General features: G+C 41.4%; 1 protein-coding gene across 31 annotated transcripts in view; it reads left to right on the top strand.

The window, feature by feature from the left end:
- KCNMA1 (potassium large conductance calcium-activated channel, subfamily M, alpha member 1) overlaps window positions 1-25,472 on the top strand; it is a 1,077,241-nt gene that overhangs the window by 988,088 nt on the left and 63,681 nt on the right. For 24 of the 31 annotated variants that reach the window (XM_006837432.1, XM_006837421.1, XM_006837418.1 and 21 more), the window contains 2 exons: window positions 14,800-14,913; window positions 20,729-20,859. In XM_006837432.1, coding sequence (XP_006837495.1) covers window positions 14,800-14,913; window positions 20,729-20,859 — 245 coding nt within the window. Of the gene's footprint in view, window positions 1-14,799; window positions 14,914-15,753; window positions 15,835-20,728; window positions 20,860-25,472 lie in introns of all 31 variants that reach the window. The other 7 variants (XM_006835937.1, XM_006835935.1, XM_006835934.1 and 4 more) reach the window with 1 other exon arrangement.

Below are 25,472 nucleotides of genomic sequence, written 5' to 3'. Positions count from 1 at the left end.
AACAACAACATAATACTTATTTTTATGAATGAACTTGAAAGAGCCAAAGAGTATGTATAATTTGCCATTTGTGTCACTAAGTTGGTATGTCTTATTTTTAAGTTATAAGATGAATTGGTGGTGGTTGTGTGACATCTGGTTGTTCCTGACTCATAGAGACCCTGTGTGGTTTTCTCCCCTGAGCTGCTGGTGGATTTGAACTGCTGACCTGTACTACCGGAGTTCCTTATATAAAGCATTTTTATTATTAAGTGTTGTACCATTGGCTCTGACTCATATTGAACCTGTATAGGGTTTCTGAGGCTGTACATTTTGGCGGGAGCAGAAAGACTCATCTTTTTCTTGGCGATCAGCTGGTAGGCTCAAAGTGCTGGCCTTGTGTTTGCATTCCAGTACTTATCCCCTAGAGCCATGGTGCACCCAGAACCCCATAAGATGAATTGTTTCTGTTGTTAAGTGCTTTCAAGTTGATTCTGGCTAACAGCAACTTTGTATAGGGTTTGCGAGGAGCAGCTGGTGTGTTTGAACTGCCTACCTTACGGTTCACAGTCTAGTGTTGATCCTGTAGCACCATACCAGGAGTCCTGAAGATGGATTGTTGTTGTTTTTTATTATTAAGTGCCTTCAAGTCGGTTCCAAGTCATAGTTACCCTATGTAGGGATTCCAAGGAGCAGCTGGTGAGTTTGAACCACTGACCTTTGGGTTCAAACTGACCTTGTGGTTCAATGCTTTATCCTAAAGCACCACACCAGGACTTTATAAGATAAATTAGGAAGGTGTAAAAAGAAATTCATGTTTATCTGCTAACGAAAGGATGATGGTAGGAGACCACCTAGAGATGTCGCTGAAGAAAGACCTGGTGATCTACGTCCAAATAAATCCACCATTGAAAACCCTGTGGAGCACAGTTCTACTGTGACACACATGGCGTCACCATGAGAGTGAATCACAGTGTCAGTAACTGATTTCAGTAGTTCTATAAAGCAATGGAGAAGTTGTAGACAAGTCACTATGACACCGTGAGCTCTTGGAAAGATGGATACCAGCTTTCTCCCTCAATCTCTCGTTTCAGTTGAGTTGTAACGACACGTTTTCCTTCTTTCCTGTTGTGTTGTTTAAAGGGTTTTTAACAAAACATCTACATGAATCAAATCCCCTGAGAAACAGACACTAGGCTGTTTGTGGAAAAAGACTGACTGGGAAAACACCACCTGCAGATAGATTAGTTTCATATGTATGAACCGTCTAAGTGCTGATGATATCTTAAGAAGTTAAGACAAATGACAAGAGAGAGCTGTTGTTTGGTTTGGTTCAGGTCCCAAATACAAATCCTAACAAAGATGAGACACTTAATGCAGGGGGTTAGAGTCATCTCCACAAGGCCTGCATCAAATGCAGTCTTTGAAAAACCAGTAGCTGTACAAACAGTAGCTGATGAGGCTGACTTTATAAAATCAAACACGTCATGGGGTTTGGTTCCTAGATGTGGGTGGTTTAAGGTCATGGTTTCATGGGACAGTCCAGTTAATTGGTCTAATAACATGTTAAACGGTTCTGTTCTACCTCTGAGTTTCTTGCGTACTGGCTGGTGTCTTAAAAGCTTACAAGCCATTGTCCAAGGCACAGCCATCATTCTGTATCCACATGGGGCCACAGGATGAAGGAGAGTCAGGTAGAGGAGGAGCAATGGGATGTTTGCCTAATTACCTCCATGAACAACTGCCTCCTTTATCAGGAGACCGTGAGAATTGGATGGTGCCTGGTGACGGTTACTGAACATTTTGATTAAAAATTCTATAGAAGAATCCTAAATAAAAGGTGGGAAATATAGAACAGAAATTCAACTCTCATGAAATCCAGGCATTCTGGGACCCTGGAGGGAGGCTGAATGAATCCTGAAACTATTGTCTTGAAGGAACCTTTAAACCTTAAACCAAAAATATCCTCTGAAGTCATCTTAAAGTGAAACAAAAGTTTAGCCTTAAGTCGTAAGGAATATCTACTTGGGGCATTGTGCTTTTCTTAAGAGCTATATATATGAGATCAAATTACAACAGAAACTTGAGATGTTAGATGGGGAATTTAGGGAGCAGTGAGGATAGGTTAATGGTGGAGAAACAACTTGGAAAAGGTGGGTAAGAATGGTTGCACACTTGAACACCACTGAATTGTTCACCTGGAAATTGTTGTGTGGGTATATGTTGTCCTGGGCATCTTCTCAACAACAACAGATATAAAAGAACTTTTCAGTGTACACATTACCTACTAAAACAGGTTTTGTCCCCAGACAGTGGAAGTAAACAGGGAACCTTGAACGAAGATACAGTCAGACATGTGTCTAATAGAAAATCAGAGTATCACAAGCCTGAATTTCACCAAGGAAAGAACAGATTTTTCTTAGTTCCTATATTACTAGCTCTGGTAGCGTAGTGGTTACGAATCGGGCTGCGAACCTTAAGGTCAGCGGTTCGAAACTACCAGCCGCTCCGCGGGAGAAAGATGAGGCTTTCTACTCCCGTAAGGATTTACACCCTCGGAAACCCTGTACAGGGTCGCTATGGGTCGGACCCGACTCGATGGCACTTAACAACAACAACAACAACATATTACTTGGGATGTCTTAGTTGTACGGGAAAGAAATCCAACTCACAAAGGCTAAATTAATAGGGTATGTAATGACTCGCATACTGAGAGGGTGCCTCTGATTCCTGGTAATTGAATGATACCATAACCCTTTCTCATTTTGTCCACTTCTTACATTCATTTTCCATTTCTCTCACCTCATGATGAGCTAAATGGTTACCAGTAGGAATTCTGACCTCACCTCACGTATAACCACCACCTGTCTGCCAGTGGAGGCTTGTGTTCCGCTAAACAAGTTTCAGTGGAGCGTCCATATAAAGACAGACTAGGGATAAAGGCCTGGTAATTCACTTCTGAATAGGAGCCAATGAAAACCGTGTGAAGCATAACAATCTGTCCTGCCACTGATCAGGAGGATGGGGTGAGACAGTTGGTTCTGTTGTGAGTTGGGGACCAACTCAAAAGCCACTACCCACAACAGCTCTATGCTTACATCCTTGTAGCAATTTTAGAAAAGAGTTCCTTCTAAGATCATGAACTGGCTCATCTAGGAATCAAAGTGGTAGAAATTGACATCAGACTGTCTGGTGTCACATGTCATGCCTGTGGTCAAGGGTTGGGATCAGATTATGCCTCCTCCGCCCACCCAAACACTGTGGAATAGGTTCCTCACATAGAGAAGAGCTTGAGGGGGATCAGACACCAACAAGTATCAGTTGTACTGACCCTGTGACTAACTCACTCCAACACAGTAAGTCTGGATCTCAGCTTCTTCAGTGCTAAAATGGAAGAATTAGCTAGAAGATTTCCAGAGCTTTTGCCTCCTTAACTGAAGAGTGATGGATAAAGAGACAAAAGTGGCATCATGATGTGGTTTAGGTTTTATAGAAAAGTCTGTCAGGAAGCTCTCTGGGCAGGAGACTGTTACCAACTCTAGTTTCTCTCCCTAATGCTGGAATTATTTGGCAGAAATCAGATAACTACCCAGCCACATTAATAGGGTGTTGCCCCCTCTCCTCCTCCCCAACACCAACCTCCACACACGGAGGGACCTCCAGCCACCTAAGTGGAAAGGGGTCTGGTGAGTAGTTTCAGGGCAGTGTCAGGAGAAACTGCCACCTGGCTGAATAATCATTTTTTTATTGAGCCAACACTGGTCGGCTGCCTGGCCTCCCTGCTTCCAGAGCTCCAAATTTGTGGGAAGCCACTAAAAATCACGGTGAAGAAAATATTACAAGGTTAAACTGAGGGTTTGTCCCTTGACTAGATTTCTCTGGCAGTCTTCTCCAAAAATCTATGTCCCAACTCAACCCTGTGCTCCTGGATTTCCCCCCAGCAAGTTAGAAAAAGCAGTTGTGCTTCTAGCCGACGTGAGAGTTTCTTTACTTCCGCCACTGAAGAATGTGTTGGAACGCATACTACAGAAATGACTGCTGTGGCTATTACTATAGTTGCTCAGGGGACCTATTCAGATGCCTCATTTATTGGAGCCTAATAGATTAAAAGTCCAAATTGAGTCTCATGATATAAGCCTAATCAGGTTCTAATCTGCATAATTTTCCCATAAGCAGCAATGGGAAACTTGGATAATTTATGTCGCGGCAGTTGCCAGTCATGTGCTGAATAGCATTGTTGTATTTACTTATCCAGATATCTTTATTGATCTCCTGTTCATCTGACATTTGGCTTTGGGATTTTGTTCTCTTGGTATTAACAGGAAATTTAATTCATCTCCTAGATGATGTAATATGAGATGTTTCTCTTGATTTTAACATGTCTTTATAGATCATTTTTTTAACTGCGGTCTTTCCCTTGTACAACTTCATATTGAATACCTGTCTCAGCAAATCTAGATGACTCAGTCTAATTTATTTCTGGAGTTCAACGCAGCATATGGATTTCTAACCATCATTTATATGCACACAATAAAAGATAATTTGGCCCACCATTTAAACCAATTCCTTTCTGTTGAATCTGTTAGGGGAAGGCAGAGACACTTGCTTCATTCATTCCCCATCTCTTCTTTGGGATGTGATTGATAAGCATTTTCATTTTCCTCTCTCTCCGGAAAGGCTTGGGGACCTAACTAGGGAAGATTTAGAAAGTACTCTGTGTTTCCCCCATGGAAAAGCACTGCAATAGAGCATTTATTATATATACGTAGTTGTGCCTGCTGCCATACCAAAGCAAGTTAAACATAAGTACAGTGGGGCCCAGTTGTTATCTGCTAGAGTTTAAAAGTGAACACGATCCAAGAGTAAGAATGGCTCAGGCCAGGGACTCACTTGCGAGGGTTAGGGCATGAGAAGGAGAGACCATGGCCCATGTAGGGGAGGCAGCCTGCTGCAAGGTTATTCCGAAATCAGACGGGCCAACTGTAGCTCCGACTTGCCTGCTGTGCATGCTTGAGCAACTTACTGATGCTGTTGACTGCGCAGAGCTTTATTTGTCTCCTCCATAACATGGAAGTAGCAGCAGTCCCTAAGCTCACAGGAATCCTGGTGTGGTGCTGTAGGACAAGCACTAGACTGCTAACTACAGTGGGTAATGGTAATGTGTAAGTGCATAAGAAGCATTAGCCCTTATTATAGTTTTCCCTTGTGGGGCTTTTTCTTCTTTCTCAAGTCTCAATCAGTCTTTGTCTAGAACATACTTGCCTTTGCTTTAAGTTCCATAAGGAAATGGCATTTCTTCTTTCTTATTTTCTAATACAATCATATTCATGTTACATGGAAATTCTCTTATAAACATCTCCTCTGACAGTTTCTGTCCAAGTTATAGCCTTCATTCATTTGCAACCATGCACACATGCATGCAAAGAGCTCTTGTAGTGTAGTGGTTATAAGTCTGCCTGCTAACCTAAGGTCAGCAGTTCATAACTACCATCTGTTCCACAGGAGAAAGATGAGGCTTTCTGCTTCCATACAGATTTACAACCTTGGGAACTCTATGTTGTTAAGTGCCGTCGAGTCAGTTCCGACCCATAGCGACCCTGTTCAGGGTTTCCGAGGGTGTAAATCTTTACTGGAGTAGAAAGCCTCATCTTTCTCCCACGGAGTGGCTGGTAGTTTCGAACCGCTGACCTTAAGGTTCGCAGCCCGATTCGTAGCCACTATGCTACCAGAGCTCCTGGGAACTCTATACAGGGTCACTTTGAGTCAGAACCAACTCCACAGCATATAACCACCAACCACCATGCATGGATGAAGTAGGGGTAACCAAAACAGTTCTCTAAAAAGTGAAACCTAGATGATCTCTTTGCTATTCCTGGGTCTCTGCTCCTTGTTGTTGTTGTTGTTGTTATGTGCCATCGAGTCGGTTCCGACCCATAGCGACCCTGCATAGGGTTTCCGAGGGTGTGAATCTTTACGGGAGTAGAAAGCCTCATCTTTCTCCCGCGGTGCAGCTGGTAGTTTCGAACCGCTGACCTTTCAGGAATAAGCCAAGTTCCCTCATTAGAATCTTTAGTTTGAAGCCAGCCTAACTGAAATGTCCTTGTCTCAACATTTAGTAAACATTCAGTTGACCATTTATTAATCTCATTGGCAGAGAACCAGTGTTGCCAGCCCTTGGGAATCTCAGTAGCATGAAGAGCCTATGGGCCACTGCTGATTTTGCTTAGCTGCATCCAACACAGCTCAAGAACCTAATGCTGGGAAAGAATCTAGGAAGTAGAGGGAACCATTTTAGGAGCCTGAGATACAAAAAGATAGGGAAAGTTTGTGCTCCAAAATAAGTAAGAGAATTGGAGAAGTCTAGAAAACCAAAGAGACTCTGAAGTTGCTGTAATAAGCAAAGGAACCTTTTTTAGGTACATTCTGGCCACCAGTTTTTCAATGTAGCTAAAGAAAATTCTAGCCATCTGCATATCTGGAATCCTCTTATAGATATTTTGGGCTGTGTTCTTATCACTGACTGCAATGATTATTTCTGCCAAGATATATCTACAACGCTCAATGCTGTCTTATTAATTTATTATGGTGTTCTCTAAGTAGAATTTCTTAAATAATAATATCTACCTGAAGCTACCTCAGTTCTTTACCTGTAGGAAACAGGATGGTGACGGATGCTCTACCAACCCACAGACTTTTAGTGCATACCTAGTAACATAGGCCATCAGTAGCCACCATCTTTACTAATTATGCTAAGTGTTTTCGATTAATTTCATTGTAACCTTAAAAGTGTTCTAAGTAGCAGGTACAGGTATTTCCTCAATTATAACAAACCACACTACGACCATCAGGTTTTTTGTGTGTGCATTTTTTGTACATCTGGTCATCAGTAATATGAAGGGGCATCAAAAACTCTGTGGGGAATTATCTTTTAATTTCATTTTCCATGAACTTTTTCAAGTTCCATACAATCCTATGTTGTTTTTAAGTGCCTCTGAGTCAGTTTTGACTCATAGCGACCCTGTGTAGGGTTTCTATGGAGCAGTTGGTGAGCTTGAACTGCTGACCTTGCAGTTCAGCATTCCAGTGCAATTAACCCACAGCGCCGCACCAGGACTCCACATACAATGCTATGCTATATCGTTAAGTTTATATGCAATGTTCCCAATCCACCAAAGACAAATAAAGATAGGATTTATAAAGATAATGATAATAAAGAGCAAAGATAATGAAAAAAATTTAAAAAAAAAAACAAAACAAAACAAATGAGGTATGTCAAAACACACTTACAGCAGACTCATCAGAGCAGAATGCGGTTGTAATTGTAATTGAGAGATTTCCTGTACTCTTTTATAGATGAGGAAACAGAGGCTTGGAGAAATTGTGCATGGGGCTCATAGTTTTGTGCTAAGAGGCAGATGCGCAATGATTTGAGTTCAGTCTCAATCTTCAAACCCAGACTCACAACCATACCATTCTATTTCTTCTCTACGTACTAGGCATTTTGTAGACAAACTGGGAAACTCAAAGGAATAAAAATTGAATCTGCCTTCAATTTCCCAGACAGAAAATGTAGTACGACTTCTTGGTGTTGCTTAATGTCACATGAATAAAACATAACATAAATCCAGTCAAATCGGTCACTGAGAACTGGAATGGGAAGACTCCTTCAGTTTAAGAAGATGAGGTAGTCCTTGAAAGTTACTGTCAGCACAAACTTGACTTCCATGTCTACGCTCAGGATAGAAAACGTTGTTGATGGCTGCTAGTGACTGATTCATAGTGATCCCATTCCTACTCAGTGGAACAATGATGCCTAGTCCTGTGCCATTGGTTATGGATCAGATCATTGGGATCCATAGAAGTTTCTTTGGCTGATTTTCATTAGTAGATGGGCAGCCTTTTTTCCCTAGCTCACCTTTGGAAACCCTGCTGAAATCTGTACAGCATCATGGCAATGGTAGGTGGTAGCTGAACAGGTGTATCACCAGGGCATTGTGCAGGAAAACTGAGACTTCTACCACTGAGAATTCGCTCTATTACTTCCAGAGAGAACAGGGACACATCTAAAGTAGCAGGGGACCATCGTGCTGAGAACTTAGGCTGTAGATGATTTATTAAACTTGAATATTTTTCTAATTATGAAACTCTCATTCTGTTTCTCTAACACTAACATTCTTTGTCATCTTTTCTGGCAATATAAGTGTTTATTTCTAAAATGAATACTCCAAGTGTTAGTTCAACTAATGGAAGGAGTGTTTCCCAGTTTCAATATTCTCTAGTTAGAGATTACACTCCCTGGAGTATATTCTATGTGCCAGTGGCTTTCACAAGCAAAACTGGAATGTTGTTTTGTGTAAAGAAAGTTAAAGTTCAACCAGAGTTGTAGCCATTGCTGCAGGATTAGATACTTCGGGGGAGAGAGGGAGACAAGACCATCAGAGACCAGGACAGAATTTAGAGCTGCCCCTTAATCCACTGCTGCTGTGATGAATGGGGGTAGACACCATCAAATGGCATCAAAGGCCAGATTGCCCCATCTCATAAAATGGAAGTTTTTCTGTTCTCTCTAAGGTCATTTAGGGAATCTGGGTCAGCCCTGTTATTTTAGACACAGTTTTCCCATAAATAGGATCTGTAAGGAAAATACAATGTTAATAAAATCCATTAATCCTCAACAGTTGTATGTGAGGGAAAGGTACGAAATCTATTTGTTTAGTTTTTGCCATTTTGCTTTGAAAAAATGTGAGACTAGAAAGTAGTGAAATAAATAGAGGTTTATCATTACTGAGGTTTTCTAGCCAACAGGAGCACCCTTTCATGACACAGGGAGAGAGGGACCTTCCATGGAGAGATGTCTTTGGAAACTTAACATAGTTTGTCAGTTACAGATGCTAATAGAAGCAGGCTAGGTGACTGAAGGGGAGTATGGAATATGAGAGCTAAATGAAAGAGAACTCTGAGGCAAGCATGTCATTTCTAAATGAAGGTTTCACGCAAAGGAATGGAGTCTTTTCACAGCTGCAAATGGAATCTTTAAATAAGATAAAATAAAAGACTTGTTGTAGGTTCTGTAATGAAATACCGTTTTCCTAATACCCTGTGACCTGCATTTCTCCCTGCTTTATGGGCGCTATTCCTTGACGTACTAACTGTATTTTCTCAAGTCAGCATTTGCTGATGAATGTCAAAATACAGGCCATGTATTATGCATATAGCATTACCGTTTTAAGGTGTTTACTTGTCAAGTTGAACGTCACATCCACTGAACTGCACAACTGTCACTTGCAGTGCTTCATGACTTTGAATGAAACTTCTGATGAGAACCATTTAGTTTCCCCCTTCACCGTTCGAGGAGAGGAAAACATCTAGCATTTAAAATGCATGTTCTTGGTTAGGTGGTTGGCTGGAAAAAGACACATTTGAAAATTGAGAAAGATGGATGCCACACTAGCATTCAGAATGACTTAACGTGTCCATGGTGTATTAAATAAAAAATAAAATTAACTGTAATCAGGGTAAGATTATTAAATAAAGCCATTTTTTTTTCTTGAAGTATGACATTCAGTGGTAGGAAATTTATACACAGGAGAGCAAAGTATAAGAAAATCTTTCCAGGTCTTTTTGGCATTGTATACATTACACACCGCCCAAACAATAGGCACTTATTAAGCGCCTGCCGTTTTATTCTTGCTAGCTAAGGTTTCACAGATAGTCAAAATGCCAGATTCAACCCAATCTTGTCACATTACTGGAGCATTGTGAATCTGGACTCTAGTCACATTATCTACTTGGAGTTTTGTCCTAAGTAACTTAGCAGGTGATTTTGTACCTTTTAAGTCCCTAATTCATTGATAAACCCATGGAGCACTATGCGGAGGGTAAAGAAGAGAAGCTAAATTGAATGTGGACATCTGCCTTCCTGAATTCTCAGAGGTAGAGGGAGCACATGAAGTCTTGCAGCCAGCCTTGAGCTAATGGTACCATTTGCCATATGCTGCACTTGGTGAAACTAACTTATACGAAATGAATGTAAGAGGTAAACAAATTTTCGATATAATTGGTATAGTTCAGTATATTTTAAGACATTCTGTGTCTCAGTGCACATCTTTAAAGAGGTCATTAGACAGCCTCATGGGGATGATTCTAAACCCTCACTCAACTTGGAAATTGTGATTGGGTCAAGGTCATCCAGATATGTAGTTAGGATTTGTTTCTGAGACCCAAACAAGCCTAGATTGCTAAAATCAGAAACCAAGCATGCTACTTCCCAATTTTCCTATGTCTACACATATAGTCTGAAGTCTGTGTGGAACTCAGAGTATTCAGGGGATCTACTACTAGATACCCCATTTGTCTGTCAGTGTATTGTACTGTGGTGGTTTGTGTGTTGCTGTGATACTAGAAGTTATGTATTTGGCATTTTAAATCCCAGCAGGGCCACCCATGGGGGACAGGTTTCTGTAGAGCTTCCAAACTAAAACAGACTAGGAAAAGGGAGAGATGGACCACTTCTGAATGGTTATCCTTTGAAAACCTTATGAGTACCAGTGGAACATCTGAAATGTAGTTCCAGAACATGATCCTCTCAAGTAGGAAGACACTCAGAATTTGACTGTGGAAGGGCTGCCTCCTCAAAGCAGAACTGACCTTGATGTGGATGGAGCAAAGCTTTTAGGACCAACATTTGTTGGGGCACAACTCAAAATGAGAAGAAACAACTGCAAACATCCTTTAATAACTGGAATATAGAATTTATGAAGTATGAATCTAGGAAATCTGGAAGTCATCAAAAAAGAAATTGAACACATAAAGATCATATCCTTGCATTAGTGAACTGAAATGGATTGGTATTGGCTTTTTCAAATTGGACAATCAATCATCTGGTTTAGTATGCCAGGAATGACAAATTGAAGAGGAATGGCATCACATTCATCGTGAAAAAGAGCATTTCCAGGTCGATCTTGAAGTACAATGCTGTCTGTGATAGGAAATAGCCATATGCTTTCAAGAAAGACCACTTTATACCACTGTTACTCATATTTATGTACAAACCACTAAAGTCAGGGAGGATGGAATTGAAGAATTCTACCAACTTCTTTGATCTGAAATTGATCAAACATTCAGTCAAGATGCATTGATAATTGTTGGTGATTGGAATGCAAAAGTTGGAAACAGAAGAAAGATCAGGAGTTGGAAAATATGGCCTTGGTGTGATACAAATGATGCTGGAGAGCACATGATAGGATTTTGTAAGACCAACTACCTATTCATTGTAAATGCCTATTTTACAACAACATAAAAGGGGACAATACTTATAGAACTCACCAGATTGGGATACACAGGAATGAAATTGACCACTTTTTGGGGAAGACTATGAAGATAGTTATCAGTATCATCAGCCGAACAAGGCAGAGTATGGAACAGCCTGGTGCTCATATGCAACGTCAGTCTGAAGAAAATTAAAACAAATTTACAAGAGCCAACATATGACTTTGAATATATTTGACCTGGATTTATAGACTAGACTGTCTCAAGAACAGATTTGATGCATTAGACATTAATGACCCAAAACCAGAAGAGTTATAGAATGGCATTGAGAACATCATCCACAAAGAAAAGAAAAGGTCATTGAAAAGACAAGAAAGAAAATAGCCAAATGAAAGAGAGAAAGGACTTAAACTTGCTTTTGAGCATAGAGACACTAAAGCAAAGGGGTGGAATAAGGAAGTAAATGAACTGAACGGACTATTTTCAAAGGGCAACTAAAGAAGACAAAATAACGTATTATAATGAAATGTGCAAAGACCTGGAGTTAGAAAACCAAAAGGGAAGACCACGCTCAGCATTTCTCAAGTTGAAACAACTGGAAAAAACAACAATCAAGCCTCTAGTTGAAATATTGAAGGATCCTAGAGCAAAATACTAAATGCTGCAGGAAGCATCAAAGAAGATGGAAGGTAACACAGGTTGATACTCAGCCATTTCAAGAGGTAGCATATGATCAAGAACCAGTGGTATTGAAGGAAGAAATTCAAGCTGAAATGAAGGCATTGGCAAAAAACAATGCCCCAGTATCTCAAAAGAGGGAGCAGATCTTTACAGTGAGGATTATTCCCGCCCCCTCGATACACAAGGTAGACAGGGATGGGCAACTTGGACATTGGCTACCCAAAATGGGGGGCTACAAAGGCAAGAAGTGACTGGCTTACAAGCTTTCAAGAGGGGGCCTAGATCCAGAGGACGCAAAGGAAGGTAGAGTCTCCACTGAGTAGTATCCAATCTGTCTAGGTGGGGCTCATGAGAGGAGATGTTGATAGGTCTCTTGTGATACAATAGTGAATAATTGCTATCAGGACTGACTGTGAGGGTTGGAAATGTAAAGGTAGAAGTTTTGTAGCAAAAGAAGGGGAGTGATTGACTTTGCAGTCCTGGAGCTGAGGTTCCCTGGAACCATCAAGGGAGAAGAGCAGAGTGTGGGACCCTACCCAGAGAAACAGTGATGCTAGAGATGGAGACAGAGATGATGACGTGGAGAGATGCAGTGGCTAGGGTCTCTAGACCCAGAGAAGGAGAGGGGCTGTGTGCTGATGACCAGGGGAAGGCTTTGCAGGATATACCGTTTGACTGGCTGATGATGAATGGAGGGGATTGTAACCATGACAATGAAATTATATACGATAGGATGAATGCAAAGCTAATGTTCTCCCATGTAAACTATCAGATAATTCTCAATAAAACATTTTTTTTTTAATGCTCCAGTAATTGGTGGAATACACATTGAAATGTGACAACAAAGTGATGCCACGCTGGAATACACAGGACAACTTACTGGAAAAGATTCATATTTATGTCCATTCCAAAAAAAGGTGACCCAACAGACTATGGAAACCATTGAACAATACCATTAATATGACATGCAAGTAAAATTTTGCTGAAGATCATTCAAACACTGTTGCAGCAGTCCATCAACTGGGAGATGCCATAAATCCAAGCTAGCTTCAGAAGAGAATGAGGAATGACGGATGTTATTGTTGACATTAAGTAGATCTTGGCTGAAAGCAGAGAATAACAGAAAGTTGTTTACTTGTGCTTTATTGACTATGCAAAGACATTCAACTGTGTGAATCATAGCAAACTACAGATAACATTGAAAAGAATGATTATTCCAGAACACTTAATTGTGTTCATGAAGAACTTGTACACAGACTTCTGGTTTTAAGACAGTTGTTTGAACAGAACCAGGGGATATATGGAATGGTTTAAAATCAAGAAAGGTTTGTGGCATGGTGATATTCTTTCATCATAGCTATTCAATCTTTATGTTGAACATATAATCCAAAAAGCTGGATTATATGAAGAAGAATATAGCATCAGAATTGGAAAGACTCATTCACAACTTTACTTGCTGGAAGTGAAGAGGACTTAAAATACTTACTGATGAAGATCAACGACTGCAGTATGGATTGCACCTCAATGTAAAGAAAACAAAAATCCTCATAAATGGGCGCATATAGAACATCATAATAAATAGAGAAAAGATTGAATTTGCCAAAGACTTCATTTTTCTCTGATTCACAGTCAACATTCCTGGAAGCAGCAGTCAAGAAATGAAAAAAAGATACCCATGTGGCTTTAAGCCAGAGATTTGAGCAACTTTTGTTGCCACCACATCATAGCCTAACCTGACTGTTTGAAAAGCCACTGAATTTTTAATCGCCTCATATGGATTTGAAAGTTGGACAGTGAGTAAGGAAGAATATAGAAGAATGGATGCATTTAAATTGTGGTGTTGGAGAAGAATAATGAAAGTACCATGGACTGCCGGAAGTACCAATGACTCTGTCTTGTCAGATGTGCAACCAGAATGTTCCTTAGACTTGAGGATGGCAAGACTTCAGCTCTCATTCTTTGGGCATGTAGTCAGGAAGGATTGGTCCCTGGAGGAGGACATCATACTTGGTAAAGTGGAGGGTCAGTGAAAAAGAGGAAGGCCCCCAATGGGATGGACTGACACAGTGGTAGCACTAATGAGTTCAAACATAAGAGTTGTGAGGATGGACGAGGCAGTGCTTTGTTCTGTCATGCATAGAGTCACAATGAGTCACAACTAACTCAAAGGCACCTAAGAACAATATCAACAACAAACGATTAACAAATCTCTTCCTGTGTGTCTTTTTAAGAGCAAAGAAACATTTCCCAACCTACCACTCCCAGCAAGTTTCTTCTCACATCCGCCGGCCAAAAATATGTCAGAAAAACCCAAGATGATAAACAAGGAAAACAGGATAGGATAGGTTATGCTGTGATAACAAATATCTCCCAAATTTCAGTGGTTTCAAGCCATAGGAATGTATTTTTCCCCACTGGTGGGTCTGATCAGCTGTGCACGGCTGCTGCCAGACTTCATCCTCATAGAAATATGTTTCCCTTGTTTTCTTGCCTGGGAAAAAAGAAGTGGTGAGCCAAATACATGCATTGAATACTCGAACCAGAAGTGGTACCCAACCCATTGCTTCTGTTCAGTTTTCATGGGCCAGAGCATTTCATACATCACATGAGGCTATCTAATTTCAAGGAGGCACAGAGGTACAATTCTCCTGTGAGGTATGTGTGTAGAATGATGGAGCCAAAATCTGTGAGCATGACAAGTAATTGTGTTAAGAGAGTGGACTTTTAAGGAACTATCAGATGAACCTGAATTTTTTATAATAGTCTTCTACTTTGTTAGAGTGTATCTGGGAAGTGGGTTATATATATGCACTGTACTGATTATTTCCATAATTTTCATGTCTTTCATTCTGTTTTCTTCCTTCTCACTAGGATTCACACCTCCAGGAATGGACAGATCCTCCCCAGATAACAGCCCAGTGCATGGGATGTTGCGCCAACCATCCATCACAACTGGGGTCAACATCCCCATCATCACTGAACTAGGTAGGGGTGAAAGTGGGCTTGGGGGGTGGGGGGTGGGCAGAGTTTTTCTCCTGTCTTCTAAACCATTCTAGATATGTGGAGGTCACGCTATTTCCTAGCCTGTTCGGACTGTGAGGCTCTAGTCGGGTTTGTTTGGGAAGATGATGGGAAAGGGTGCAGGTAGAATCATGGCAGATTTCAAAGGGGAAACTGATCTATCTTTCCTCTGAAATGAATAGATAGTTTCCTTCATGTTGGTCTGTGTTTCCAGTAGAGCATACCATAATGGGTTTAAGATTGAGGCATGGGTTAGGGAAGAGGGACGAGGAGGAGAAAGGCCTACCTAGTTCATGGATTCTTTCTGGTGATTTACATTGGAGGCAGGTCTTTTGATCACTTTATTTAGGCAGCTCCTATGATCTGAAGCCTTCACAAAAGTGTAAGCTTACAGGCTCAGGTGTAAGCCAAACCTGTTTCAAGAACTGGGAAGAAGCAGTGAATTAATGTGTAAAAACTGTGATGTGTAATAACTCTGTATTTAGTCTATGCTGGCTGAACTGCTTTCTTTCTAGCCAGAGTTCATTTGCAGAAAATGCCAACTCTGGTCCAAAAAACTGATGAGGCTTTGAGGACCATGATCATTGGTCAATGATATCCAACTTTTAATGTCTCCATGACATTCCCCAGTAAACTTTGTAATTTGCAAGTCTGCAGAGTGACTCTTTTTCTCCCCTCAAAAGCAATGGTCCTGCGTCCGTCCCTTTGCTTAGAATGTTTCTTCTGTTTTTCCCTCACTCTTTTTCTTTTTCTGTACTTTCCTCCACTCCCTTTCCCCAATCCTTAAATTCTGTGTCCAATTAGCTAAACCAGGCAAGTTGCCTTTGGTATCAGTCAATCAGGAAAAAAACAGTGGGACGCACATTCTAATGATAACCGAACTGGGTAAGAAGCACTGTTTTCCTTCACATCAGTATCTCCTTTTGTTCTGTTGTTGGTGTTCCCAACTCTCATCAGCTTGTTTCTTTAGTTCACTGGCTGCAACAGAAAGGCTACCCTCATGGCACTGCTTTGAATGTGTTTTATTTGTGGCTCTGGTTGGAATCGACTGTCTTGTTCTGGCCTTTCTTAATGATTTTTTTCCCCACACAGCATCAGTAAACCTTTGATCACACCCATCTGACCTGGCAGTTGGTTCCAAAGCATCTTTGCTCAAATTCATTGTCTTTGGCCTGGGCCTTCCTCCTCCCACCCCCACCCCCATATCCCCCTGCTCTCCTGCCTCCTCCCCTTCTATCCTCTTCCAACACACTGTCAGTTTGACTGACACATCTTCACAGCCCTCAGAGGAAGTCAAAGGAGAACTATAAAAATTTTAAGATAAGAAAGCCAAGACCATGCCTTCCCTCCAGCTGTTTATTTTCCTTATTTGCCTTTTTTTCCCCTATTAGACTCTGTTTCAGAAGCTCTGGTTGTGAAGCTGTAAAAGCAGCCAGCTCCTATGGGGCCTTTTCTTGCTAAAGCCAGGTTTCAGGATGGGTTCAGAGGATGGGGTTAGCAGCACTCCAGCCCCTACCCTCCAGCCTTGAGCCCTCCCTGGGGGACTCCAAGTGGACTCATCAGGAAGAGAAAGACCTCGGGTGATGACTGCATTTGTCAGACCCTTTCACAATTCCCATGACTTAGCTAATGACTCCGTGAAAGGTGTCCATCAGCAGCAGGTCTTAGAACTGGGGATTGATAGTCTAAAAACGTGCGGCTCAGTGGGGGCGTGTCTAGAGAGGTGGGGAGGAGACCTGCCTCCAAATGACTCAAAAATGAAACCCACACGCCATCTTCTTGGCCCCCAAATATATTTCAAAATAAGAGAGCAGGCTTTTAACAAAGTAATCTTGCTGTGAGGTGTCTAGAAAGGAAGGAATAAATTGTCCACCACTCAACACTGCATTATTGTCGGTATAGCTATTTATCAGGGCAAAATTCACTTAGGTCAAGGAGTAGCACTCTATTTTCTCTCTCCAACAGTAGGAGAGGGGTATTTTTTATGTTTAGAACAGTTGGCTAAAAGCCTAGGCTTCTGAGATCATCTTTTGAGAACCTTAGGGCTGTAAGAGACAAAGGAATCTCCTGTGGTACTGACCTCTGATTGGAAATTCATCCCAACGTCTCCATGGCAGCAACCTACAGCAGCACTTTGAAGGCATCCCTGTCAGGATTTTTTCCCACTTCTACTTGGGATTTATATGCTGCCAACTAAGATATCTTGATTTGTGATTAGTAGAAGAATTTTTAAAAAGCCTAGCATACCCTGGACCAATAAATACCATCCATATAAATGGAGAGAAGATTGAACTTGTCAAGGACTTCATTTTGCTTGGATCAACCATCAACACTCAAGGAAGCAGCAATTAAGAAGTCATACGATTTATTGTATTAGGCAAATCTGCTACACAAGACCTCTTTAATGTGTTTAAGAGCAAAGATGTCAGCTTGAGGACTTAGGTGCACCTGATGCAAGCCATGGTATTTTCACTAACCTCATATGTATGTGAAAGTTGGGCAGTGAATAAAGAAGACCATAGAAGAATTGATGCAGTTGAGTTATGTTGTTGGTGGAGAATATTGCAAACACCGTGGACTGCCAAAAGAACCAACAGATCTGTGTTGAAAGAAGTGCAGCCAGAGTGCTCCTTGGAGGCCAGGATGGCTTGACTTTGTCTCTCATACTTTGGACATGTTCTCAGGAGGGACCAGTCCCTGGAGAAGGATATCATGTTTGGTAAAGTGGAGGGTTGGAGAAAAAGAGGAAGACCCCCCAACAAGATGGATTGGCAAAGTTGCAGCATCAGTGGACTCAAACATAGCAATGATTGTGATCTTGGCCCAGGATTAGACAGTGTTTTGTTCTGTTGTGCAGAGGGTTGCTTTGAGTTGGTACCAGCTCAATGGCACCTAACAACAACACATATTGCATTGAATGTAATGCAATGATTCAAGTATTTAATTCATCTTGAATCTCCTAAATAATTGAATTAAAGAGATCCTATGTATCTGACTCTCCCTGAACATTGCCCCTCATCAGATGACTTCTGTGTGCTCAGAGAACCCTCCCTATATTTTAATACCAACTTTCCTTCTGCTTTCAGCCCTAGTTTTCTAGTGGTCATACCTCGTTTAGCAACCACTAATGTTTCATTGACTGTACAAAGTCATTTGGACATGCTGACCATAACAAGTTATGGATAGCATTGCAAAGAATGGGAATTCCAGACCACTTCATTGTGTTCATGAGTAACCTGTACATAGACCAATAGATACTCATTCGAACAAAACAAGGGGATGCTGAGTAGTTTAAAATTAGTCAAGGTGTGCATTATGGCTGTATCCTTTCAGCATCCTTGTTCAAATACTCTGAGAAGCTGGACCATATGAAGAAGAATGTGACATGAGGATTGGAGGAAAGCCTCATTAACAACCTGTGACATGCACATATCACAAACTGGTTTCTTCTAAGCAGAGAGCAGTTGCAGCACTTACTGATGAAGATCCAAGACTATAGCCTTCACTATGGATTACACCTCAACATAAAGAAAACAAAAAGATTACCAATGGGACCAATAGGCCACATCATGATGGTGGGTGATTATGTGCCTTGGAGTTGGAGATAGCCTGTATAGGGTTTCCAAAGCTAAAAATCTTTATAAGAGCCGAAAGCCTCATCATCTTCCTTGGAGCAGCTGGTATATTTGAAATTAAGACCTTGCAGTTAGCAGCTCAACTCACAACTCACTATGCTACCAGAGTTCCTTATAAATGGAGAAGCTATTGAAGTTGTAAAGGACTTCATTGTACTTGGATCCACAATGAATAAGGAAGCCTGGAGCAGAATTGATACATTTCAATTATGGTGTTGGGGAAGAATATTGAATATACCATGGACTGCCAGAAGAACGAACAAATCTGTCTTGAAGGTACAGCCAGAAGACTCTGCAGAAGGAAGGATGACAAGATTGGATAAATGGAGGAAGGGAAGGAAAAGCTACCCCTTGATTCTGAGTGCATCCCTGAGCAAGACTTCTTGAGAAGGGCAGAGGGACGCTGAAGATTTTCACCAGGTAGTGGGTGGCTGGAACATTTACCATCAGAGGACAGTGGTATCAGCTAGCATTTATCAAGAGTATAGTGTGATCCAGATGCTGAGCCAAGGTTATCAGGCACTATCTCATATAAGCCTCCTGTTAACCTCATGAGAGAACTGTGGTCATTCCCCCACACTTATAGGTAGAAAAGGAAGGTGTAGAGTGAATAAATGCTTTGCCCACAGTAATTGGCTCCAGAGCCTGGATTCAAAGCTCAGTTCTAGACTATGCCCTCCCACCCAGTTACCGGATGACAGCAAGACTAATTCCATGTGACTCATGGTGATCCCATGTGTGTTAAAGGCGAGTGCTCTATAGTTTTCAGTGGCTTCTTTTCCAGCAGTAAATTGCCAGACCTTTCCTCCAAGGTGCCTCTGGGTAGATGAACCAACTGTTAGGTTAGGAGCAAGCACTTTAAACATTTGCACCACTCATAGTAGGCTCCATTCAGTAGCCTGTAGTCCAAGTGCTTCAGAGACAGTGAGAATCCACATGTGATTAACTTTGGAAGCACAGAGCAAAAACTTTCCTCATTTGAATCTTTCTCTTGGAAAACAAGATAGTGTCGCTTCAGAATAATCCCATGCCTAGTCCTTTTTCTTATGAGCGTTTATTTTCCCTCATACAGTAAACACACAAAAGTGTTAGTTGTTGTTGTTGTTGTTTTTTTAAGTTACCCAAAAAGTTTCTTTCAGAAAATAATAATAATAAAAACAGTGATTCCAGGAATGAGAATTAACTGCTAACGCGTTTAGATAGGAATCAAGAAAGAATGCCGCATCCATCCACCATTCCCTTCTTCAAAGCACAACAATGATGGCAGAGACGACAGTGCTCAGCTCTCCCCCTGCTCCATCACTACAATTACGTGCTCTGCACAACTGATCATGTCTGAAGCCAAGATGGGGATGTAAATTAATTTGTCATTTAATTTTTAATAAGTTGAAGACATCTCCATGACACAACCAATCAGCCTGTATGTGTTGCCGGAGGAGTCCTTGAGAAATCCTCCCATGGAAATAAAATATAGCATCAGATGCTACAATTTCTTGAGAAGAAACCCAAGAAAGACTGAGCCTTGTAGAAGGGAAAAGCAAGAATAGGATGTCCTCTTGAAACTCAAGGAAGAAGAAATCTTTGTGAACAAACAGCCAAAGACAGCCAGGGTCCCATCTCACCTGGGGCTTCCTTTGTATTAAGCTGAGCCTTGTTGATCCCAGACTCTACAAGATCCATCCCCAGGGTCATGCCTGAGGGTGTAGTTCCTTGCTTTTTGTCTTTGTGTGGTCCCAATCATTGTTCTTGCCTCTGAATAAGTTGTTCTTTGTGTCTAACCCTTCTGTCCCAGCATGGCTACTCATTATTGAAATATGTTCATCTCTCAAAGGGCTTGGCTACCAAACAATGCTCCAGGTGGTTTTCGGTCATGATTCCGAAACTGTCTCAGAGGGCTGACCACTGCACTCTCTGCTGGTCTCTGCAATCTGCCATGGACTGAGCCTGTGTCAATTCATTGCTCGCCAGGCCCAGAAGCTGATTAAAGAATCACATAGGAGCCGTCCATTGAGTCCCACTGACCTAACCCCAAGACCCATTTTTGCTTCTCCCATGTTTTGATTTCTTTTTCAATGACCCTAATGTTTCTAAACCAGTAGTCTGGTCTCTCTTTGGAGCTAACTCTTAATTTACGCTTTTTCTAGTGAATGATACTAACGTTCAGTTTTTGGACCAAGACGATGACGATGACCCCGACACAGAACTGTACCTCACACAGCCGTTTGCATGTGGGACGGCGTTTGCTGTCAGCGTCCTGGATTCCCTCATGAGTGCGGTGAGTCACATCCCCGCCCCTCCAGCTCATTTTGGAGCTAAAAAAAACCCCAAAACGAGCTGTCATAGATCAGTGCTGACTAAAGGTGACTCCAAGTGTATCTGGGTAGAACTCTGCACCAGAGGATTTATCTTTTTGACCAGGTTATTAAATTTAATTAGCCATTTTATTGCAGTGGAAATATATACAACAAAGCCTTTGCCACATGAACACTTTGTACAAGTAGAATTCAGTGACACTGATTCCATTCATGTCATGTCGCTAGGACTGCTTTGCTGGTGGTGGTGGTGTTGTTAAGTGCCATTGAGCTGCTTCTGAGTCATAATGACCCTGTGTAGGGTTTCCGAGGCTGGAAATCTTGAGAAAATCTCATCTTTCTCTCAGAGAGTGGCTGATTGGTTCCACCTGATACAGTTCACAGTAGAACCCTCACTGTTAACTGCTATTTTTTTTTTTTTACCACCGTTAATATAATAAAGTTAATCAATGCTTCTTCAGGAAAAATTCCTCTTTCTGCCTCCCTCCCATACCCCATAGCTCTTAATAATCTTTGGTTTCTATGAATTCATTTCTTTCCTATAAGTGAGTCATATAGTATTTGTCTTTTTGCAACTGGCTTGTTCCACTCAGCCTAATATCTTCAAGGTTTATCCATGTGTGACAGGTTTCAGGACATCATTTTTCTTGATAACTGAGTAATAATCCTTTCTATGCACAAGGGTACTTCAGAAAGTGCCTGGGAAAATTCCATTCTCCTATAACTCCATGACCTTTTTAAAGCCCCCTTATATATACTAGTGTAGCACCGTGGGTTAACGTGCTGGACTGCAAAGTAGCTCTGAACTATAAGGTTGGATTTCAGACTCACCAGTTGCTCCTCAGAAACCCTGTACAGGGTTGTTATGGGTCAGAACTGGCTCAACGGCACTCAACAACAACATATGTACTAAGGACTCCTGGTGTGGTGCCCTAGGAAACCCTATGCAAGGTCGCTATGAATCTGAACTGACTCAATGGCACTTAACAACAACAACAGTAGCTAATGGGGGTGTGTGTGTCTTTGTGTGGTGCTGTAGGATAAACACTGGACTGGTAACCACAAGGTCAGCAGTTCAAATCCCCCAGTTGCACCTCAGAAACTGTACACATTGGGGTGGGGAATGACTGACCCCCCCGGACTATATTGTTAAGTGCTGTCTAGTCAGTTTAGACTCATAGCACCCCTATACAGGGTTTCTGAGGAGCTGCTGGTTAATTTGAACCACTGACCTTGCAATCCAGTGCTTTACCCCACAGTGCCACACCAGGACTGTCCCGGGTCATATGTTGTTATTGTTGTCAGGTGCCATCGAGTCGGTACCAACTCATAGCAACCTTATGCACAACAGAATGAAACACTGCCCAGTTCTGGGCCAGCCTCACAATTGTTGCCATGCTTGAGTCCATTGATACCGCCACTTTGCCATTCCATCTACCTGGAGGTCTTATGTTGTTGTTGTTGTTGTTAAGTTGCCGTCGAGTCTTATAAGGCCTGTGAAATCATATGGTCTGGCCCTGCCAAGGCAACTGCAGTTCCAGCTATCACATTAGGGCTGAGTTAGTTAAATGTTTGACCAAATATGTTGTTGTTAAGTGCTGTTGAGTCAATTCTGACCCATAGCACCCCTGTTTTCGGAAACCCAGGTTTCCGAACCTGTAAATCTTTACAGGAGCAGAAAGCCTCGTCTTTCTCCTGCAGAACAGCTGGTAGTTTCGAACTGCTGACCTTAAGTCTCGCAGCCCGATTCATAACCACTACACTCCCAGAGCTCCTTGATCAAATATAGCAGGTTAATTTTTAAGTTGATAATTTTGTAAAGGATGTTATAAATTTTGGCAGAAAAAACAGGTTTCCCACCCTTGCTATGCAGGGTTAGTATGAGGCTGAAGCAACTCAAAGGTACTTAAAGACATCAACAGTGGTTAATGACACTGAGCATTTTTTAATGTGCGGTTGGCTCTTTGAATATCTTTGATGAAATGTCAGTTTCTCTGCCTACTTTCCATTCTTTTACTGGATTGTTTGTCTTTTTGTTGTTAAGTTCTAGATATTTTATATCATTTTGATTTTTGACTCTTATCAGATATATGGAAATTTTTCTTCTAATCCATAGCCGCCTTTTTACTTTATTGATACAGTCCTTTGATGAAGAAATGATTTTATTTGTTTGACGTCCCATTTCTTTGTTTAGTTTTTTGTTGCTCTGCTTTTGTGGTCGTATCTGAAGGTTTGTCTGTCCTTACAAACTAGATCCCACAGCTGTGTTTCAATATTTTTGTCTAAGCATGTTATAGTTTTAATTTTCACATTTTGGTCCTTGATTCATTTTGAATTGGTTTTTGTGTGTGTGGTATGAGGCATGGATCCAAATTCCTTTTGTGTGTTTGTGGAGATTGAATTTTCCCAGCAGCATTTACTTGAAATGATTCTTTATTCACCAGTGAGTGGGCTTGGCATCTGCTTTGAAAATCAGTTGACTGTAGATGTATGGACTTATTTCTGGACTCTCAATTCTGTCCCATTATTCTGTGTGTGTATTATCATATCAATATCCAAACAAACAAGCAAAAAACCGAAAACCATTATCATCACGTAGATTCTGACCCTATCAGACCTAGTAGGACTGACCCAAAGGGTTTCCAAGCCTGTAAATCGTTACTGAAGCAGACTGCCACATCTTTAGCCCATAGAGTGACCAGTGGATTCGAACTGCTCATCTTTGGGGTTGTAGTTGAGTGCACCCGTCTATGTTAAGCACTGTGCCTTTGGAGCACATTTTGCAACCAGAACGTGTGAATCCTCCCCTTTCTTCTCTCCAAGGTTGCTTCAGCTGTTTGGGGTCCTTTACCCTTCTGTCTAAAGTTGAGGCATGGCTTTTCCATTTGTACAAAGAAGGCTGTTGAAATTTTGATGGAGATCATGGTGGATTTATGGATCACTTTGTGTAGTATTGGTGTCTTAACTGTAGTAAACCTTGCAATCCATAATCAAAAATGTCCTTCCTTTATTTAAGTCTTTTTAAATTTTCTTTTAGTAATGTCTTATAGTTTTCTGTGAACAAGTCTTTCACTTTCCTGGTTAACTTATTCGAAGGGACTTTATTCTTTTGCATTGTAAATGCTATTGTAAATGGTAATATCTCCTTCCTTTCCTTTTCCTCTTGACCATTGCTGTTGTACAGATCCCTGTCTGGTTGTTGAATGTTGATCTTATACCCTATCACTTGGTTGAATGTATTTAATAGTTCTAATAACTTTCTTGTGACTTCTTCAAGGTTTTCTATGTGTAGGATCATGCCATCTGCAAAAAGGGATTGTTTGATTTATAGTTTTCTAAAAGTCAAACTGTCAGACCTTTCTTTTGAGGAGACTCTGGGTGAATCCGAACCTGCAACCTTTTGATTAAGAGCTGAGTGTGCTGTGTTTGCACTGCCCTGGACTGAGTCCACTCCAGCAAACGGCACAGTGACTGGCTCTGCCTCCATGACGCTTGAAGTCCAGAAGGGCGGGTCTGATGTTAATCAAATCAACACACAGAGTTTTGACTATTAATTTTCGAAAGGACAAGGATAGTTGTGGTCAGGGGAAAAAATCCCCAAGAAAATAATACGTTTGTTAAGATCTGAGCGAGAAGGATTTTGGTGGGAAGAGTATTTCTTAACATTATTGAGTTGATATAAGAGAAAGATGAGGATTTCTGCTCCTGCAAAGATTTTAAAAGCCTCAGAAACCCTCTAAGGGTACCTATGAGTCTGAACCTACTGGATGACAATAAAGAACAATTGAGTTGATTCTGTGTATCACAGTACAATTGTGCTCCATTGTTGTTGTTGTTGTTAAGTACCGTGGAGTCGGTTCTGACTCATAGTGAACCCTGCTCAGGGTTTCCGAGGCTGTAAGTCATAACAGGAGCAGAATGCCTCATCTTTCTCCCGCGGAACCTCTGGTAGTTAGAGTCTCTTTATTGTCATCATTAAGGGACCAGGTCCTTCTTCTGTGTTGCCATTGAGAGGTTCAAACCTCCAACTTTTCAGTTAGTAGCCAGCTGCAAACTGCTTGAGCCCCCCGGGGACCTTATTCAAAGACGGACAGCAGAAGCAAAAGCCTGAAGGTAGGCAAGAACCCAACACTATCAAAGAGGGGAAAGCCAGTCTGTGTAGGTGGACTCTCGGGAGACCAAGGCAAGGGAGGATCTGCAGCACACTGAAAAGTGTTTTCATGACTTGGGCCTTTATTTTAAGATCAATGGAGAGGTACTGAAAAATCTAAGCTGTAAAGTGATATTTTTTCAAAAAATTCATGGAAACTTTGAATGGAAAGATAGTGGAACTTTTTCATAAACTTTTTGAAGCCTCTGTGTATGTTTTAGGATTCTTGTCCTGGTTTGATATGTAGAGATGGATCACAGACGCAAGATGAAAGTAGGAAGTCTGATTAAGAGACCAAGTAGCTCAGAGTAGGATAGAGTGCACGGGGATGGGAAGAGGTGGGTGAATTTTAGGAGTACTTTCTAAGTAAAACTGACAGGGCTTGGCCATAGACTAGTTGTGAGCAGAAGGGGAAGAGAACAAAAC

Source organism: Chrysochloris asiatica, unplaced genomic scaffold, assembly GCF_000296735.1.
Source record: "Chrysochloris asiatica unplaced genomic scaffold, ChrAsi1.0 scaffold00020, whole genome shotgun sequence".
NCBI classification, from domain to species: domain Eukaryota; kingdom Metazoa; phylum Chordata; class Mammalia; order Afrosoricida; family Chrysochloridae; genus Chrysochloris; species Chrysochloris asiatica.
This window is presented reverse-complemented; position numbering and strand designations above follow the sequence as displayed.